Below are 16,582 nucleotides of genomic sequence, written 5' to 3' on the forward strand. Positions count from 1 at the left end.
TCCTGATTTTTAATGTACAGCTCTGACCCCTAGAAGGCTCCTACTATAACCTGTCAGCAGCTCTCCAATACTATTTTCCTAGGAGGCTTTCTATTCTTGCATTTCAACCACCCATTGGTCTTACTTCTTATAGTTCTGGCTTCTTATATCTGTTAGTCTGTCAAAGTGTAGAACTTATCACCTCAGACTCCCATCCTTTTTTACCTTGAGATTTTGCTCTGATTCTCATATATGTTCCCCTACCTCTCACCACCTCCCTCCACATTTTTAGTGGCTTGAAAAGAACTAGCATTTCATAAAAGTTTCCTGGGTCATCTCCTCTGGATGTAGCTTCTCCCTCTCTTACAAAAATGTGCATTTTGACAAAACCGGTTTAGCTCAATGGATAGAGCGTCGGCTTGGGGACTGAAGGGATCCAGGTTCGATTCCGGTCAAGGGCATGTACCTTGGTTGTGGGTATATCCCCAGTAGGGGGTGTGCAAGAGGCAACTGATCAATGACTCTCTCTCATTGATGTTTCTAACTCTCTATCTCTCTCCCTTCCTCTCTGTACAAAATCAATAAAATATATATTTTTTAAAAATGTGCATTTCACTTGTCTTTCCTAATGCATTACTTTTACTCTGCCCTAGTCCCTCCAATATTCTAATACTGTGCTTTTTATTTTTGTACTTAGATGCACCGAGTTAACAGTTCTATGACCTGTTAATGATAAGAATCAAAAGGAATATCCACCAAATATTTAACCATCAGATTTGATTCAGAATTCTCTGAACAAATATTTCTTTAGCAGATAAATTCCTTCTCTGTGAAGTTACATTACAAAGAAAGGAAACATATAATATATCAGTAAATAAATCAGTTACATAACTTCAGAAGTTGCTACGAAGAAAAATAAAACTGCCTAATGGCATAGAGAATGACTGGGGCATAGGGACTATAGATATGATTTTCAGAGAAGGTCTCTCTGAGCTGATGACTTTTGAGTGACAGCTGAATGGTAAGAAGGGATAGTCCATGTGAAAATCAGAGAGAAGAGCATCTTAGCAAGAAGAACAGCAAGAACAAAGACTCTAAGATAGAATTTAGGTGGAGCTTCTGATGGGTAGCCCTAAAGTCAGGAAATGGTGTGGAAATTATATAATAGAAGATGAGGTGATAGTATTGGACAGAGATCACAGCATACATGATCACATGGTAAGAATTTGCATTTTATGATAAGTGTAAATGGGAGGCCATTGGGGGTGGTCTTAAGCACCCCCAAGTTTCATGATCTGATTGAAATTTTTCAAAGATCACCTTAGTTTCTCAGGTAGAAAGAGAAATAGCAGACTTTGTGTTGTTGTTTTGATTTTTGTATCACAGAACATGAAAAAACAAGGCAAAAAGCTAAAAGTACAATGTCTTTCTAAATTTGGAATTCATTTGAATTTACACTGCTTCCTCCACTTCTTAGCTGGAATTAAAAAGAATGCTTCTAAATCTGCCTCTGGAGTAAATAATAACATACATATTTGGAAAGCAGTATTTCCCATTGATTACTGGTTCTGTTACATGTTTGGTGGCCAGGAATTCTGGTTCATCCTGCCCCTCACAATATCCTACATCCCAGAAGATGTCAGTCCAAAACTGCATATTGCAAATTGACCTTGCAGCTATTGACCTACTGCATTCTGTGCGTTTCTCCATCTTTATGTTTATACTATTGTGTTTAATTATTAACTTAAGATTTTTGTTTGACCCAGTAGCCTGGAAGAACCGTGAAAGCAGGGACTGTATCATAACCTCAATCTGTGTCATGTTGAAACTTAATAATTGAATAAATTAATGAGTAGAGATATGTTGGTAGATAGACAAACAGATAGGCTTGTAAAAATTGCTAAAAATTTCTTATTCACCTTACTTTAATAAAATTGTACAATGGATTAAATTAATTATATACAATTAAGTATAATTACAAATATAATTTAATTAGAAAAATCCATTATTCAAGGATGTTATTTAATAGCAATTCTATTATTATCATCATCATTTTTGTTACTTTAACTGAGTGACTTACTACCATAATAATTATTTTGAGAGAATTGGGAGCTAGCTCAATCCAGGAGTTTACAATTAATCATTCATTACTGGAATGTCTCTAAACAGAGTTGATAACTAATTAATCATGTTCACTGAGTTTTATTCTAAGTATGCATTTTAATAAAATGATACATGCTCTTTTTTGGAAAACATGGAACTGGTCCCAGCTATGTTTATTCCATCAACAACTTCCAAATAATGACAGATATCAAGGCGGGTCATGGGAGAAAACAGATGGGGACTCACTGGTGAATCCGCGCACGGCTGAAGGGGCCAGTGTAGCAGTCTGACTCCTCCAGGTCTGGAAAAGCTGACTTGTCTAGAACCATTGGGTTTTGGGACATCCACTTTTTGAGTCTTCTAAAATAATTGTGCATACTGGAACAAAGCCACATTTCAGAATTAGATTAGGTTGCATTCCAGAGTAATGCCTACCTTCCACTGCCATTCCAAAAATTAGTTCCCAAAAGACATAAACACACTGACACAACCACACACATGAAGGAAAGAAATCTGAATTAAAAGATCAAAAGAACTTGGTCAGAGCCCCAACTGTACCACACCAGCTGTGAAGGTTGGGGGATGAGGCATGGATGGAAGGGAGCAGTGACAACAGAGTTTATCAGATGCCTGTTTATCAGAAAACCCACAATGTGTTCTGCTGCCCTGAAGGGTCATTGTGAAGATGCTTTATTAATTGAATGTGAAAGTGCATTGCCAAATGATAAATAGCAGCAATAATAAAACTATAACTATTGCAATCAGCCTGTCTGGAGAAATTATGAACTTCAAAAGCTAGATAAGTGATTGTACATTAATTATCCCCTCATATTTATTGGCTAAAATATCTTTATTACACAAAACACCTTTCCAACTTCAAGAAAGAATAAGCACAATTGAATCGTAGTGTACATGATTGATTTTCCCCCCTTTCGAATTATCCACAAATTGGTTTTGTAATTTTGTAACAATGATGATCACTGCCAGCCACCCAAACACACACATATCTTAATTTTCTTTTCCGAAGGTATTTTTTAAAAAAAATCAAGATCATTTATTTTCTCAATTGAAAGTCTAAATTAAAGCAAATTACATGATATTTTTTTTCAGTTTAATATGTAATATAGTTTCATAAACACCTTTTCTATTTATGACACCCCATATGCATCCACAAAGTAAAGGAACATAGAAAAAATTTGTGAAAATATATTGTAAAGAGGTTTGACTAGGGTAATGTTTAAAGGAATTTAATAATCATTTGAAATAACTGATAACTGAATTTTCATTTCATGAAAGAAAAAATACAAAGGATAATAAAACATAGGACCCACAGTATAGTTTTCATTTTTCTAGGTTACTTTTAAATTTGACCAAAAATATTTTTTAAAAAAATTTTTTTCTGACCACTAAAAATGTTGTGCCCTAAAAATGTGTACTTGGGTGGTTAGAACTTTGTCCTGTATACCAAGAGGTTGGGTCTGGTCAGGGCACATACTAAGGTTGTGGGTTCAATCCTGTCTAGGTGTGTGCAAGAGGCAACCAGTAGATGTTTCTCTTGCACCTATATGTTTCTCTTCCTCTCTCTTTCTCTCCCTTCCTCCCACTAAAACAAACAAACAAACAAACAAACAAAAAACAATAAAATATTATAAAAAATAAAATGGTTCATTAGGATTTAATATACACAGATTTATTAGCCATTCTAAACACATTTATGCTAAAACTAAGTTAAGACAGTACCACATAAATAGACATCTGTTGCTATTTTAACATGCATCATTTTACCCTTCTGCAAGTCTCTGGAAAAAAATTATGCCTGTTTATCAGAAAACTCACTAATTACACAGCAGCAAAATCTCACTAATTCAATAGAGCACATGAAAATGAACCCAGACATTTAGCAACATGTCCATCACTGAGCAGGCATGTGCAGAAAAAAAAAAGAAAAACCTGCAGTTGTAAATTTATAAATCACAATATTCCAATGACTTTGGCTTTGTTATGCAAAAATAACTTTGGAAATTTACTACATAGACGAGGACCAAATAGGAACAAGGGCAATGATCAAAGTCTATTCTAAATCCAAGCATGCTAGCTGGACAACAAAAATTGGACTTGGCTGAAGATCATCGTTAACAATAGTTTTTAAAAAGAGTGATTTGCATACTGATTCCTTTAGTACTTAATATTAAGTCTCTCACATCCCCGCCCCCATGACTTACTTATCTTGTTACCAATCCTGATCACATCTAAAAGACATCAATATTCCCTGATTTTAAACTGAATTTTTTTTTTTATTGTAAAGTTCTAAATTATATTCAGCCATTTTCTTGGTAAAAGAACTAGATTTACTGAATCTTTTCCTAAAATGAACTGATATTTGCACTATATGCTTCTGGTTTCTGTCATTCTGACTTGCAATACTGTTCAATAGAGCATACTCTGCCACATTCACATTTTGTTTTTGCTAACTGATTCTTTTGCAACGAGCAAAAAAACAGCCCAGTGTAAGGAGCCTTTTGTTTTAGTATCAGCAAAGGCAAAATCATTTCCTCTAGTGAAACAGAGACAGGCATTCAGGTGAGATAATTTCTTCTGTTTCAGGCTTGCAGTGTGATTAATTCCTTTGCCATAGCTACTGTTACCCAAATAGGCAAGAGATGAAGCACTCTTGAAAATAAGTTTGTTTTCAATGCTAGGATAAGAAAGTCAGATTCAGGTGGTGGAATAAGAGTAGGTCTTTGATTCAAAAGGTGCTGCATGGAGATTCACCGCTATGAATGATCACCTTTCCTTTACCACCTGTCAAATAAGAGATCTCTATTGGGTCTGTTCTATTACTCTACTGGGTGAACATTTACCTATAAATCTGGTTTTATAACTATTTCTAAAATTAAAATCTCCTAAAATGGGAGATATAATTGCAATTATGTCAAGTGAGGATTACAAGAGTTTCAATGGTGCATAAAAAAACAAAACAAAAACATTTACCTGTTTTTGAACATTTTAAATTTGACACAAGTCATTTTGATACCTCTTAAATAAATCAATAAAGTGTGTTTTTCCCCTAAAATTTACAACTGCTGGTAAGGGTAATTGAATATATTTCTATCCTCCCCCTCAGTAACAAGGTAGTCATAAACAAATCAGGCATCACCCACCAACCTGCCCGTTGATTTGCTCCGTGGGTCAGTGTAATAGGATCTTTTCCTGAAAAATAATAAACATCATTTGGGAAAAGTCAAGTGAAAATAGTGAAACCAGTGAATGACAACATTCAATCGTATTGAGCATTTCAATATTCCAACTTTCAAATGCTTAAGGAAGACATAAACTCAGCCTGTATAGTAGGACAGACTGTGGAATCTCAGAGAGAAGGCAGAGATGGGTGGATGGGTGGGAAAAAGAGTAACCAAATAATTTATATGCATGTATACAAAACCCATGGACACAGACAACAGTGTGTGGAAGGCCTGGGGCAGAGGACAGACTAGAAGAGGTCATTGGGGGAAGCTGGGGGCAGGGGGGTGTGGGGAAGAGAGAGGAAGTAATCTGTAATTAACTTTCAACAATAAAGATAAAAATTTTTAAAGGTGGAAATAATTCTGAATTTACATTATTTTAATTTCAGAATCTACGTTACTAACAGCAAAATCACTTATAAATCGATAAATCACTTTTGAATTCTGATTTTTTCATTCTATTTTTTAAAGGTTTCACTTCTGCTACAAAATGCATATTAACTGGAACATTTTTATATGAAGTCATCCATCCATCCATCTATACAAACATATATGTAATGAATATTTCTGATTTTGCAAGGAATAATAAAGTATAACCTTTAAAGATTTAGAAAATAAAGAGGGTCTTTTCCCTCAAAGAGCTTCCTTTACCATTGAGGAGACAAGTGGAAGTTACAATGAAGTGTGACCAGGCAGGGTAACAGAGAGAGCTGTGGAAGTACCCAGGAAGAGATCCCAATTGGTTTCTGTAGGTGGAGGAGAAAGGAGACAGGGAAGCCTTCCCGGAGGATGGGTTATCTGTGGGAAATCTTGAAGCATGAGTGGGAAGAGTCCTCTGAGTGAGTACTTGGGGCACGGCATTCTGGACAGCATATGAAATGGTAATGGGAGCAAGATCAAATGTTAAGATTCAGGAACTGCAACTAATTTGGTAATCACTGGAGTATAAATTGCACATTGAGGATCATTTATTGACTGTACTATATGGGTACAGAACTTTATTTTTCCCTTGAAAAGAGTCTGCTAATTTACACCTTGCATCAGGGCAGTGTTTATCTACCTATTGACCCACCTATTACAACAACCACTCAAAATTAACCATAAATAATTATCTCAATACTGTTTCCAATGAGTGTTTCACAGAGGCAGGTGGCCACATGTGAAGATGACAGTAGGGCTGAGTGAGGAGGGCAGTCACAGGCCTGGGACCCAGGATTCCCTTCTCCTATCAAGCCGAATGATTCAACTTTGATCTGTTTTACATATTGGGCTTCCTATATTATGTTATTTTATTTTTTGAGTAAAGAATCTTTTGCATTCAAAAAGTGATCTGAATTTAATCCTAATTATGATTAAAAAGGATTGTTCTTTTATGTAGAAAGAGAAGATTGTTCTTAATAACTTTTCAGTATTCCCCCAAATTTGCTATATTTAAAATATTTGTGGGAGGAGAAGCTTGAGGAAAAATGGAAGGTTCACCCCATCTGGGAACTCTTCCTGAGAAGATATAGGATGACTGAATCATCCTAAAATATGTTTGACAGTTTTAATGTGAAAGCAGGCTAAGAATGAATAGGAAACATTTCTAAATCAAGAGAAAAATAATGAAAGCAGGACTTGATATTTCTAGACTATAGAGGAGACAGATTAAGTCCTTCCTGATAGAATAAAAACTGGAAAATGTAGACTACTTTAATCCTCTGAAATATTCTTGGTTAATTGTAAAACATTAAATCTGATATGTAGGCCATATTTACTTTGGACAAATAATCAAGCAAAGAATTAGCTAGAAAATACAGTACATACAATTTGGCACATACATTCAAGCTGAAAAGTAGATAAATTTTTCAAAATTCATGTTTATTCAATAAGTTAACTGAAAAAATTGCAGACAGGTTTATAATTTTATTATCATTTTTCTAAATAAATTTGCAGCTTTTCTTTGTGGAATGTAATATGTATATTTCAACAATGAATAAATACACAGATTAGCCAAAGATGGGTAACATTTTTATGCATAAATCCTTAAAAAGAAATATGTATTTTTCCTATTCCGTTCTGTATTATTCTTGTATATTTTAATTTTAAGACAGTATATATGTTCTTAAATGTGAGGACACTTGCCTAGCCATCGTGGTTCAGTGGTTGAGCATCGACCTATCAACTAAGAGGTCATGGTTCCATTCCTGTTCAGGGCACATGCCCAGGTTGTGTGTTTGATCCCCAGTCGGGGACATGCAGGAGGCAGCCAATGATTCTCTCTCATCATTGACGTTTCTATCTCTCTCTCCCTCTCCCTTTCTCTCTTAGAAATCAATACAAAAATACAAAGATTTTTTTTTAAATGTGAAAACACTTGACAGTTGGAAACTGAATTGGCCATCATGAAAACACTTGGTCATGTAGTTTATGCTTGAATAGCATTCTCTTTTTAGATGCTGAGAACTATCCCAAATTTTAGGAGTATCATAAATAAATGAGTGATTAGTTACTAAAAAAATTAGTTAATACTGTATCTATTATTTAAACTGATCTGGAATGATATTTCCAAAGAATACTGTGTTCCAGCATTTCTCCAGCTATTTTCCCAAGCACACCATCATATTAAAATTATTAAAAACATAATCAGATGGAAATTTGGGAAATATTGCTCTATATAACCGATTTTTGAAGTTTGTAAAAAGTATATAGCTGTTATATATTAAAATCTCTGAGTTATTTCTTTCTCACCTGTATCAGAATCATTTGAGATATTTGTTTCAAATGTATATACCCAACCATATCCTAGACTTAATACACCAGAACTCTGGTGTTGGTTCCAGGAACCTTTAATTTTACAATTTCCCAGGTGACTTTGAGGAACTCTAAGGATGAGAACAGGTTCTCTAAAAAATTCCTACTGTGAAGGAACATTGTATAGCTCAGAAACTCGAAGCATATTTGGTCACCGAATATTTTTTCTACTTAAGAGCATGTGGTACACTTTGATACACTTTGGGAAATGTTGCATATTTTCTAATATATTATTATTAAATCACAAGAATTTCAGTGGCACTTTCCAAAAGTTTCACAATACAGTATTATTCTGAAAAACATTATAAAAGATGAAAATTTCAGTCGGACTAGCATTGCTCAGCGGATGAGAGTTAACCTTTGAACCAGGAGGTCATGGATCAATTCCCAGTTTGGGCACATGCCTAGATTGGGCTTGAGCTCCAGTAGGGGGCATCCAGGAGGCAGCCAATCCATGATTCTCTTTCAGCACTGATGTTTTATTCTCTTTCTCCCTCTCCCCTCTTCCTTGAAATCATTAAAAATACATTTAAAAAAAAAATCAGACACAACATCAAGAAAAAGAGATGGCAAACTGCATAGGTTTTACAGTTTTTATACTTCTTTCTTCGATGTATCAGAACTCTTATTTCAAATGCACCATTGCCAGGAAATAAAACAATAATATCATTTTTTTAAAAAGTGAATAGTCGAAACCGGTTTGGCTCAGTGGTAGAGCGTCAGTCTGCAGACTGGAAGGTCCCGGGTTCGATTCCGGTCAGGGGCATGTGCCTTGGTTACGGGCACATCCCCGGTGGGGGGTGTGCAGGAGGCAGCTGGTCAGTGTTTCTCTCATTGACTTTTCTAGGTCTCTGTCTCTCTCCCTTCCTCTCTGTAAAAAATCAATAAAATATATATATAAAAAAAAAAGTGAATAGCCTAAGACTTAAGGATGCCAGAACTCTTAACAGAGTTGGCCTTTTTCATGCTATCGGATATGAGAAATACCTCTATATGTATGACTTGCACTCTTACTGTTCTTTCATTTTCATTATCTAGATGCCTGTTTTATTGATACCTTGATACTGTGAACCTTTTAAAGCATTCTTAGCAGCTGATAAAGCACACTGAGTTCCGAATAAATGTAAATGTTCATATATTCAATGTGAGTTAACACTGTGTGCATAGTAGGAAAACTGTTGAATTTTATTTTGAGAAATGATGAAGGAAGGTGAAACATTCTGCATATAACACAAGATACACAATATCAGAAAACATGTCTGTTCAATATTTGCTTACCTATAGGAAGGACTGAAAAATCTTTGAAATGAGCAGGCATCTCATTACTATTTTCCATTGATACTAAGGACAGAGCTAAGAAACCATCTGGTTGAATTGCATCTAAGTGATGATTCTTGCTAACCAATATCCAGAGAAGAACACTGCATTTGTATACATAAGGATGGTGCATTTTACATTGCCTTCCTTCCATAAAAACAATAAGAGTTCTATGTCCCCATATGAAATAAGAAGTGAGATTGATCTTGGGATTTACGTTATCAGTTAAAATTTGAAAATGATTATGTTTCTCTCCCTCTAGGCAAGTCCACCGAGCAATGATATAAAGTATCTAAGGAAGCAGAAAGTTAACCACATTAGAGAAAGAAACCAGAAGAGAGAAAAAGTGTCCAAGATTACCCAGCCTCTGGAAGAAAAAGCATTTCCCTTGTCGAAATGGTTTCATTTATTGCCCTAAGGTTTTGCAAAATGTCTAGACCAATCCTAATATACACTTAGAGAGATGAAATAAAATTAGAAAGTACCTGAAGGGCATCCTGATATTCAGCCTCTCTGCATACTTGCACAACGTGTCCCATGGAATGTGAATTTTAATAAACATGATATCAGCATTCGCAACGGCTGGCTGCAAAGGACAGCAGGACAGGCACCATTATTGAGAATCAGAGTGGGGCAATTTGATTGGAGAGAAAAGAGCATTGTCCTCTTATCTATACATGTATATACTTTCACTAATTTAAAAGTAATTTTTATGAATAAAACTTCTTAATGCATAAAAATCTTAAATAAAAATTTAATAATGAATCATATGCAAGGAATAATCATGATATGAGTTAGTGCATTTTCTCATGTTAATCATTACCAAGATACAAGATCCCCAATGAGAAAAATTAGGAGCCAATTAGGATCGTAAATTATTCTTGTTGGGTACTTTGTCAAGGTCCTCTCCTTCTTGCTCACCAGTCATTAATTAATTCATTCATTGATTCTTTGAGCCTATTTTATTGAGTAACCATTACTTGCTCAGTACTATAGAAATCCTGGTGGGGCAGGGGGATGAGTATAAATCATACAAGGCCACTACCTTACAAAGTTGTCAAATTTGCAGACTTACTCTAACCTTTCAGTCTACTTCTTCCCATATCAAGATGCCACAAGAAGTTGAGTGTCTTTGATCTAGACAAGAGTTTTTAAAGCAGAGTCAGGTGTGAATCAGATTTCTCTAAAGAATTTTCAATGAAAAATGTGTACCTTGGCCTACATCTTCAGAAATCTCAAAATTGGATCCCATTGTTCTGGATACTTTCCTCATATCATTAACAAAGAATCAGATACCTCTTTGAGCCCAATAGTCATCAAAATTCTTAGATGTGGTCCAGTAGTCTAAGTCTGCTATCTGTTCCCATTTAGATACATCTGCCAGGTTAGACATAGTAGGATTCTAGTTGGTAAGCCTCGCTCATTTGAATTTCAACTAGATGGACCTTCTCAAGAAATATACCAGTCTTAAAAACTCTAAAGTATGGAAGAGATTTATAGGTTTAATTTAAAATCATCTAGCTCTTAAAATGAAACTGTAAAATTTTATATTCAACTACTATCCACAAAGCCGTCTATTTTAGAGATGGCTAATTTCACAAGTTTGCCAGAACAATATTTCCAATTTATATTAGCAACACTTTTAAGCAGAATTATTAAAAAGCAATGAGACATTCATTGGATTAACAATAATGTAGAAGGCAGCTTCACCAATGATGGCATAGGGCAGGAACTGTCACAGACTAGCATTTGCAAAAGTTTGTTCCAAAGAGTACAGTATTATGAAAAAAGAGTTGTTTGTTTGGGGAATGTATCCAATGGTCAAGTTAATTCTGGGTTTCTCACTAGAAAACTTGTAAGACAATTTAATATGCATGTACTTGCTAAAAATATATAAAAAGTTGAAAAACATAATCTGAATGTCCAAAAATTTGGACCATAATTGCTTTTTTCTCTCTCACAGCTTATTGAGGTATTTTGCAAAGCACCATGGGAAAAGCGTTAAAAGCTTTCACATGAGTACAATTTCCAAAGACCTTCTCTACTTGGAATATGTTTATTTTAAATAAAAGGTACAGAATGAGAAAAATACTAATTGATAAATGTTTAATAAATGAATGGATGTAACTTATTTTGAGTACATTCCTTATAACTTGTACCTAAGCAAGAGAGAGTGGAGATAAGAAAGCAATTAAGCCAGAATGATTCTGGAAGAGGTGCTATGTGAGGAATCAAATTAGCATCATGAATAGATGGCTTAGCACTGATTATTAATTTATTCCAGTCAACCTTTAAATGTGAAATAATCTAATGCACCTAACAGGGTGTTTTAGGAGGATGTTTCTACATGAACTCTATCACCAATGAGTAAAATGTCAAGCTAACTACACACAGAGCAAGAATATTTCTAATTTTGTATGTCTTAATTTTAAATGTAGATCTTTTCAAGCAGCATGAACTGTATTTCTTTTATAATTACCGTACCTCAACATAATTCTTATTTTTTATACCTTTATTTTTAAAAAAAAAAAAAGGTGTTTCATTTTCTTGTACTAGTAGCTACAGCTTGGTTTGGTGAAGGGAAGTGATTGACATGGGAAAATATTGGCTTTCTCTCTTACAATCAAAAGCTCCCAGTCTGCCACTATTCTGTGTAGCTCTAGGGAAGGCAGGCTTTGCTGAAGGAACAAAACACTAACTGCCTTCATTCTTCACATTATTATTTAATTATTGCACCCAAAATTTCCAGGAGGTAGAGCATTCGCTCCTGAGAGAGGAGGAAATTACAAAGTCACTTTAGTATGTTGGTGGCAGATAACTAAAATAAAATAGAATGGGGTTGCTCATGGTATTGAGTCAGATAAAGACAAATTGCTGGTATATTCTTGGAATGTATTTGGATAACAAAGCACTAACCTGACAGGTACAGATTATGTACCTATTTATTTTTGTGGCCTTCAAATATGCATCATTATCTGTTCATGATGTAACTATCTAACAACTGTTCACATCAACATACAATTTTATGAGGACTTGTGACCTACTCAGTGCCAGGCTCTACACTTAGCTCTACTAAATATAAATTTTAAAAATGAGGACTGTTCACTAAGAAATACTCCCTTTTTTTTTTTAGCTAAAAACCCAATCTTGCTGACATTTCACCACTTCAGTGTCCCCTTTCTGCCTGTCATAAGCCCTAAATATTTTCAATGATATTGATTAAAGTTAAGTTGCCACCAAAGGCCATAGCTTTTAATAGTTGAAACTTTGACAGAAAAAAAGATGTTTATTATAGTGCAAAATGTTCATTTTGGTAGTTCAAGTGGCTGTATTTACAAAAACAGTTAGTCATCAGTAAAAATAATAAGCTTTAAACTAAAAATATACTTAGATTCTATCTTGTCATCATAGAGGCAGTTTCTAAGTCTGTTTGCTTAGAAGGGCAGTATACTTCTTCATGTTGCTGCTGTTTTTTAATAGTGTGGCTGGCAGAATTATAACATGTTCTCCAAGATCCTTGTCCTCCATGGCTGTCCTTGTCCTGTACAATCCTGGGGACATGTGAATAGGATGGAATATTCCCTCCCATAATTGAGTTTGTTATATGTCACATTTGCTGTTAATAAAAATAGAGTATCCTCCATGGCAGATGAGCTCCTAAAAGGAACTGAACTCTTCCTGGCAAGAAAGAATCAAAATAGGAGAGGGACACAATGAAGATTCTCCATCATTGGTTTTGAAAATGGAGGTGGGTAGCCATGTGAAAAGTAATGAGAATGGGTTCTAGGAGCTGAGAACAGTCCCTGGCTGACAGCCAGCAAGGAAATGGGAACCTCAGCTGTACAGCCACAAGGATTCAGATCCTACCACAATTATATAAGCTTAAGAATGCTTGGAGCTCCAGGTGTGAATACAGGCTAACACACTGATTTAAGTCTTGTGAGAAACTAAACTATCCTATCTAAAATAAAGAGGGACTATGTTAATTGACCCTCATGCCATCGCAAAGATGGCAGCACCCACAGCAAATAAGGAGGGAATATGCTAATTGACTGTCACACTCTCAAAGATGGCAGCGCCCATTCCCCTCAGCCCTACCAGGGCAGCAGGCATGCCTGCCTCTGTAGTCCCCCAGACTCCTCAGTCCCCAAGTCACCCAGGGCCAGCCCAAGGCACAGGTAAGCCTCAGATGATGGCTGCCCAACTGCCAAGGGCCACCAAAGACTCAGGTAACCAGGGCCAGCTGAGGCTTGAGCTGCCAGCAGTGGCAGCAGCAGAGGTGTAATGGGCGCATAGCCTTCCTCTGATCGCCTCCCTGAGGGTTCCCAGACTATGAAAGGGGACAGGCCAGGCTGAGGGATCCCCTCCAGTGAATGAATTTTCATGCACTGGCCTCTAGTGTGTTAATAAATGGCTTTTGTTTTAAACTGCTAAATGGGTAGTAATTTGTTAAACAGCAATAGGAAGTCAATACAAAGAAACCTTAAGGCAATCATTTGTATGATATAATGTTAAAATGCTTTTTATAGAAATATGTTTTTGTTCACTCAAAGTGCATTTGTCACAACAGGCTAATTTTACACACTAACATTGGGATAATTCATCTAGTCCTACCGTATTTAACCCAACCATTAAAAAAAATCAATGTTATTACTTTTAGAATTAGAAACATAAGTAAAAATAAACCTTTTGCAAAAATACCTTTGACAAGAAATAGTTGTAGAAAATTGACTTTAAAAGATAATTCAGAAATCTTGATTTCCCTGGTATTATACTTGATATTATAACATTATTAAGATCTTCCCAAAGACCTTTACTCTTTTTTTTTTTTTTTAATCTCATCTCTCTCCTATTTCCTTAATCTTTTTCTCCTTTCCATTTCTTCCTGCATCCCAGACAATGGAATAATATTCCACACTAAAAAGTAAGGAGCTATAAAAATATGAACAGACATGAAGGACATGAAGGAAACATAAATGTATACAACTCTGTGAAAAATGCTACCTGAAAAGGCTATGCACTGTGATTTCACTATATGACATTCTGGAGAAGGCAAAACTTTGCAGAGTAAAAAAATCAAAATTGTGCTGTGATCCTAAAATTGCTCTAGGCTTTAACAACAGCATAAAAAAAAAAAAAAAAAGGATTGGGAAGAAAATCACCATAGTTTCAATATTAAAACCCAGACACTAATAATTTAGCAATCTCTCTTCTTTCAACATTTCATTTTTCCTTCATAGCGGTTTGTACTTTGTATAGGTATAATTATTTCTCCTCCAATTAAAAAAAATGTAATAACTGTTATGCACTTTGAAAAAAATAAATTTACAAAAGGCACAGAATAAAAAAGGAATACAAATTTGACTGGACCATATATAGTATGCATTTCTTTTTCATTTGGGAGAAAATAACCATATATTTTATAAAGCTATGTGCTACACACTTTCCATACTAAAACCTAAAAGAACATCTTTCTTTCAGCATATTATACCACATAATTAAGACTATTAAGACTTACCTCCTTTTCCAACATCAAGCCTTCTGCCCTGAGGTTCTTTTCAAATGTATTCCTTTTGTCAAACTGTATATTTGACTTTCTATAAACCAGAATGTAATCAATCCGCTTTTTGCCATCTTTGAATAGAAGTCCACTGGATGCTATGTAATTCATGTCATTCTGCAAATAAAACAATGGTTGTTAATAGCGTGAGTTAGACAAGCACCCACATTTTGATTTAAGTCACTTCTGATAATATACTAGCAAACTACACTAATAAAAGAGAAACAGAAGTTGTCTGTACCTTCACAATACCCACCAGCCAATCAGGAGTGAGTATGCAAAGTAACCTAATCGCCTCTGTCAGCAGGGAGAAGAGCTCCCAGCATGGCCTGCTTGGCTGTTGCCATAGTGACCTGGAAGCCAGAAAGTGCAGCCCACAGGCAGCACCCAGCACAGTCTCAGCAACCCAGGAGTAGTGAAGTGCAACCTGCATGCAGCAGCCAGCATGGCCTGCTTGGCAGTCCCTGTGATATGGAGCAGGCTGGCCCCACCGAGAGCAGAGAACCATGGGAAGCAGGCTTAAGTCGTCAGTAGGGCATCCCCTGGATTGGAGATGATGCAGGTCAGGCTGAGGAACACCCCCCTACCCCCATACATGAATTTTGTGCACCAGGCCTCCAGTCCAATATGTTAAAAAATGTGTTTTTACATTCAAATTATGATAGGTATAGATTATTTTAAATATTTGCAATCTACTGAAGGAGACAAGCTAGGAAGTGATGAAACAGGATTTCAAATTGAGCAGTCCAATACCAGAACATGGGTTCTCTGATGCTGGCATCAGAATGCACACATTTTATTCAATATACCTTGTATTATCTTATTTAACATTAACAATTTGCATTTTAAGATAAAGGTACTATGGCTTAAAAAGCATAAGTACTGAGAACTGAAACCAACATTATTTCCTTTATTAGATGATATGTAGGCCAGACATTATTTTCCTAAACCTCTGTTCAACAACACTAAGCCAAACAATAGTTTCTGAGCTGCCAGCACCAAGAAATATTTCCTCCCAGAACATAAGGTTGTGATCCAACTAAAATAGCTGACTTATCAACAACACTTTAAGGCCTGCACCTTGCTTTGCCCACCCATTTCAGTGATTTTTCACAGATTTTGCCCAATTTTCTACCCAATTTCTGTCTTGTGAGACTTACATTAAGGTCCTGGAACTGTTTGAAAACTCTCTGACTTCACCTTTTAAAACACTACCAAGACTATCCAGGTAGTATCCTTATTTACTGTAATCCTATAATTTATGGCATTACTTTATTATTTTTTTAGTTTTATCACCAAAAAATATTAAACACTTTATTTAGTTCTGTCTGCTATAAAACTTTATGTAAATGCAAATTATACAATGAATATTTTGTGTCTGGGATGCTCTTAATATTATGAGCATGAAATCCATTCCTAATTTTCATATATTTATAGTTCACATTTTCACTCTTGTAAGATCATATGAGCACAACAAAACTTATTTATATTTTCTACTAATTGTGGATATTTGGGTTGTTTCCCATCTTGGCTATTACAAATAAAGCCAAAATAAACATTTATAAATGTATCTTGCAATACACATGTG

At 35.4% G+C, this 16,582-nt stretch overlaps 1 protein-coding gene across 2 annotated transcripts in view; it reads right to left on the reverse strand.

Moving 5' to 3' along the window:
- The window catches only part of ANO3 (anoctamin 3), a 190,083-nt gene that overhangs the window by 88,606 nt on the left and 84,895 nt on the right, over positions 1-16,582 (reverse strand). For both annotated transcript variants that reach the window (XM_036427099.2, XM_036427101.2), the window contains 4 exons: positions 14,953-15,111; positions 9,920-10,020; positions 5,248-5,292; positions 2,329-2,460 (listed from right to left, as the gene is read on the reverse strand). In XM_036427099.2, the coding sequence (XP_036282992.1) occupies positions 2,329-2,460; positions 5,248-5,292; positions 9,920-10,020; positions 14,953-15,111 (437 nt within the window). The remainder of the gene's footprint in view (positions 1-2,328; positions 2,461-5,247; positions 5,293-9,919; positions 10,021-14,952; positions 15,112-16,582) is intronic.

The sequence above is a fragment of the Pipistrellus kuhlii genome, unplaced genomic scaffold, assembly GCF_014108245.1.
Source record: "Pipistrellus kuhlii isolate mPipKuh1 unplaced genomic scaffold, mPipKuh1.p scaffold_m20_p_9, whole genome shotgun sequence".
Classification (NCBI taxonomy): Eukaryota; Metazoa; Chordata; class Mammalia; order Chiroptera; family Vespertilionidae; genus Pipistrellus; species Pipistrellus kuhlii.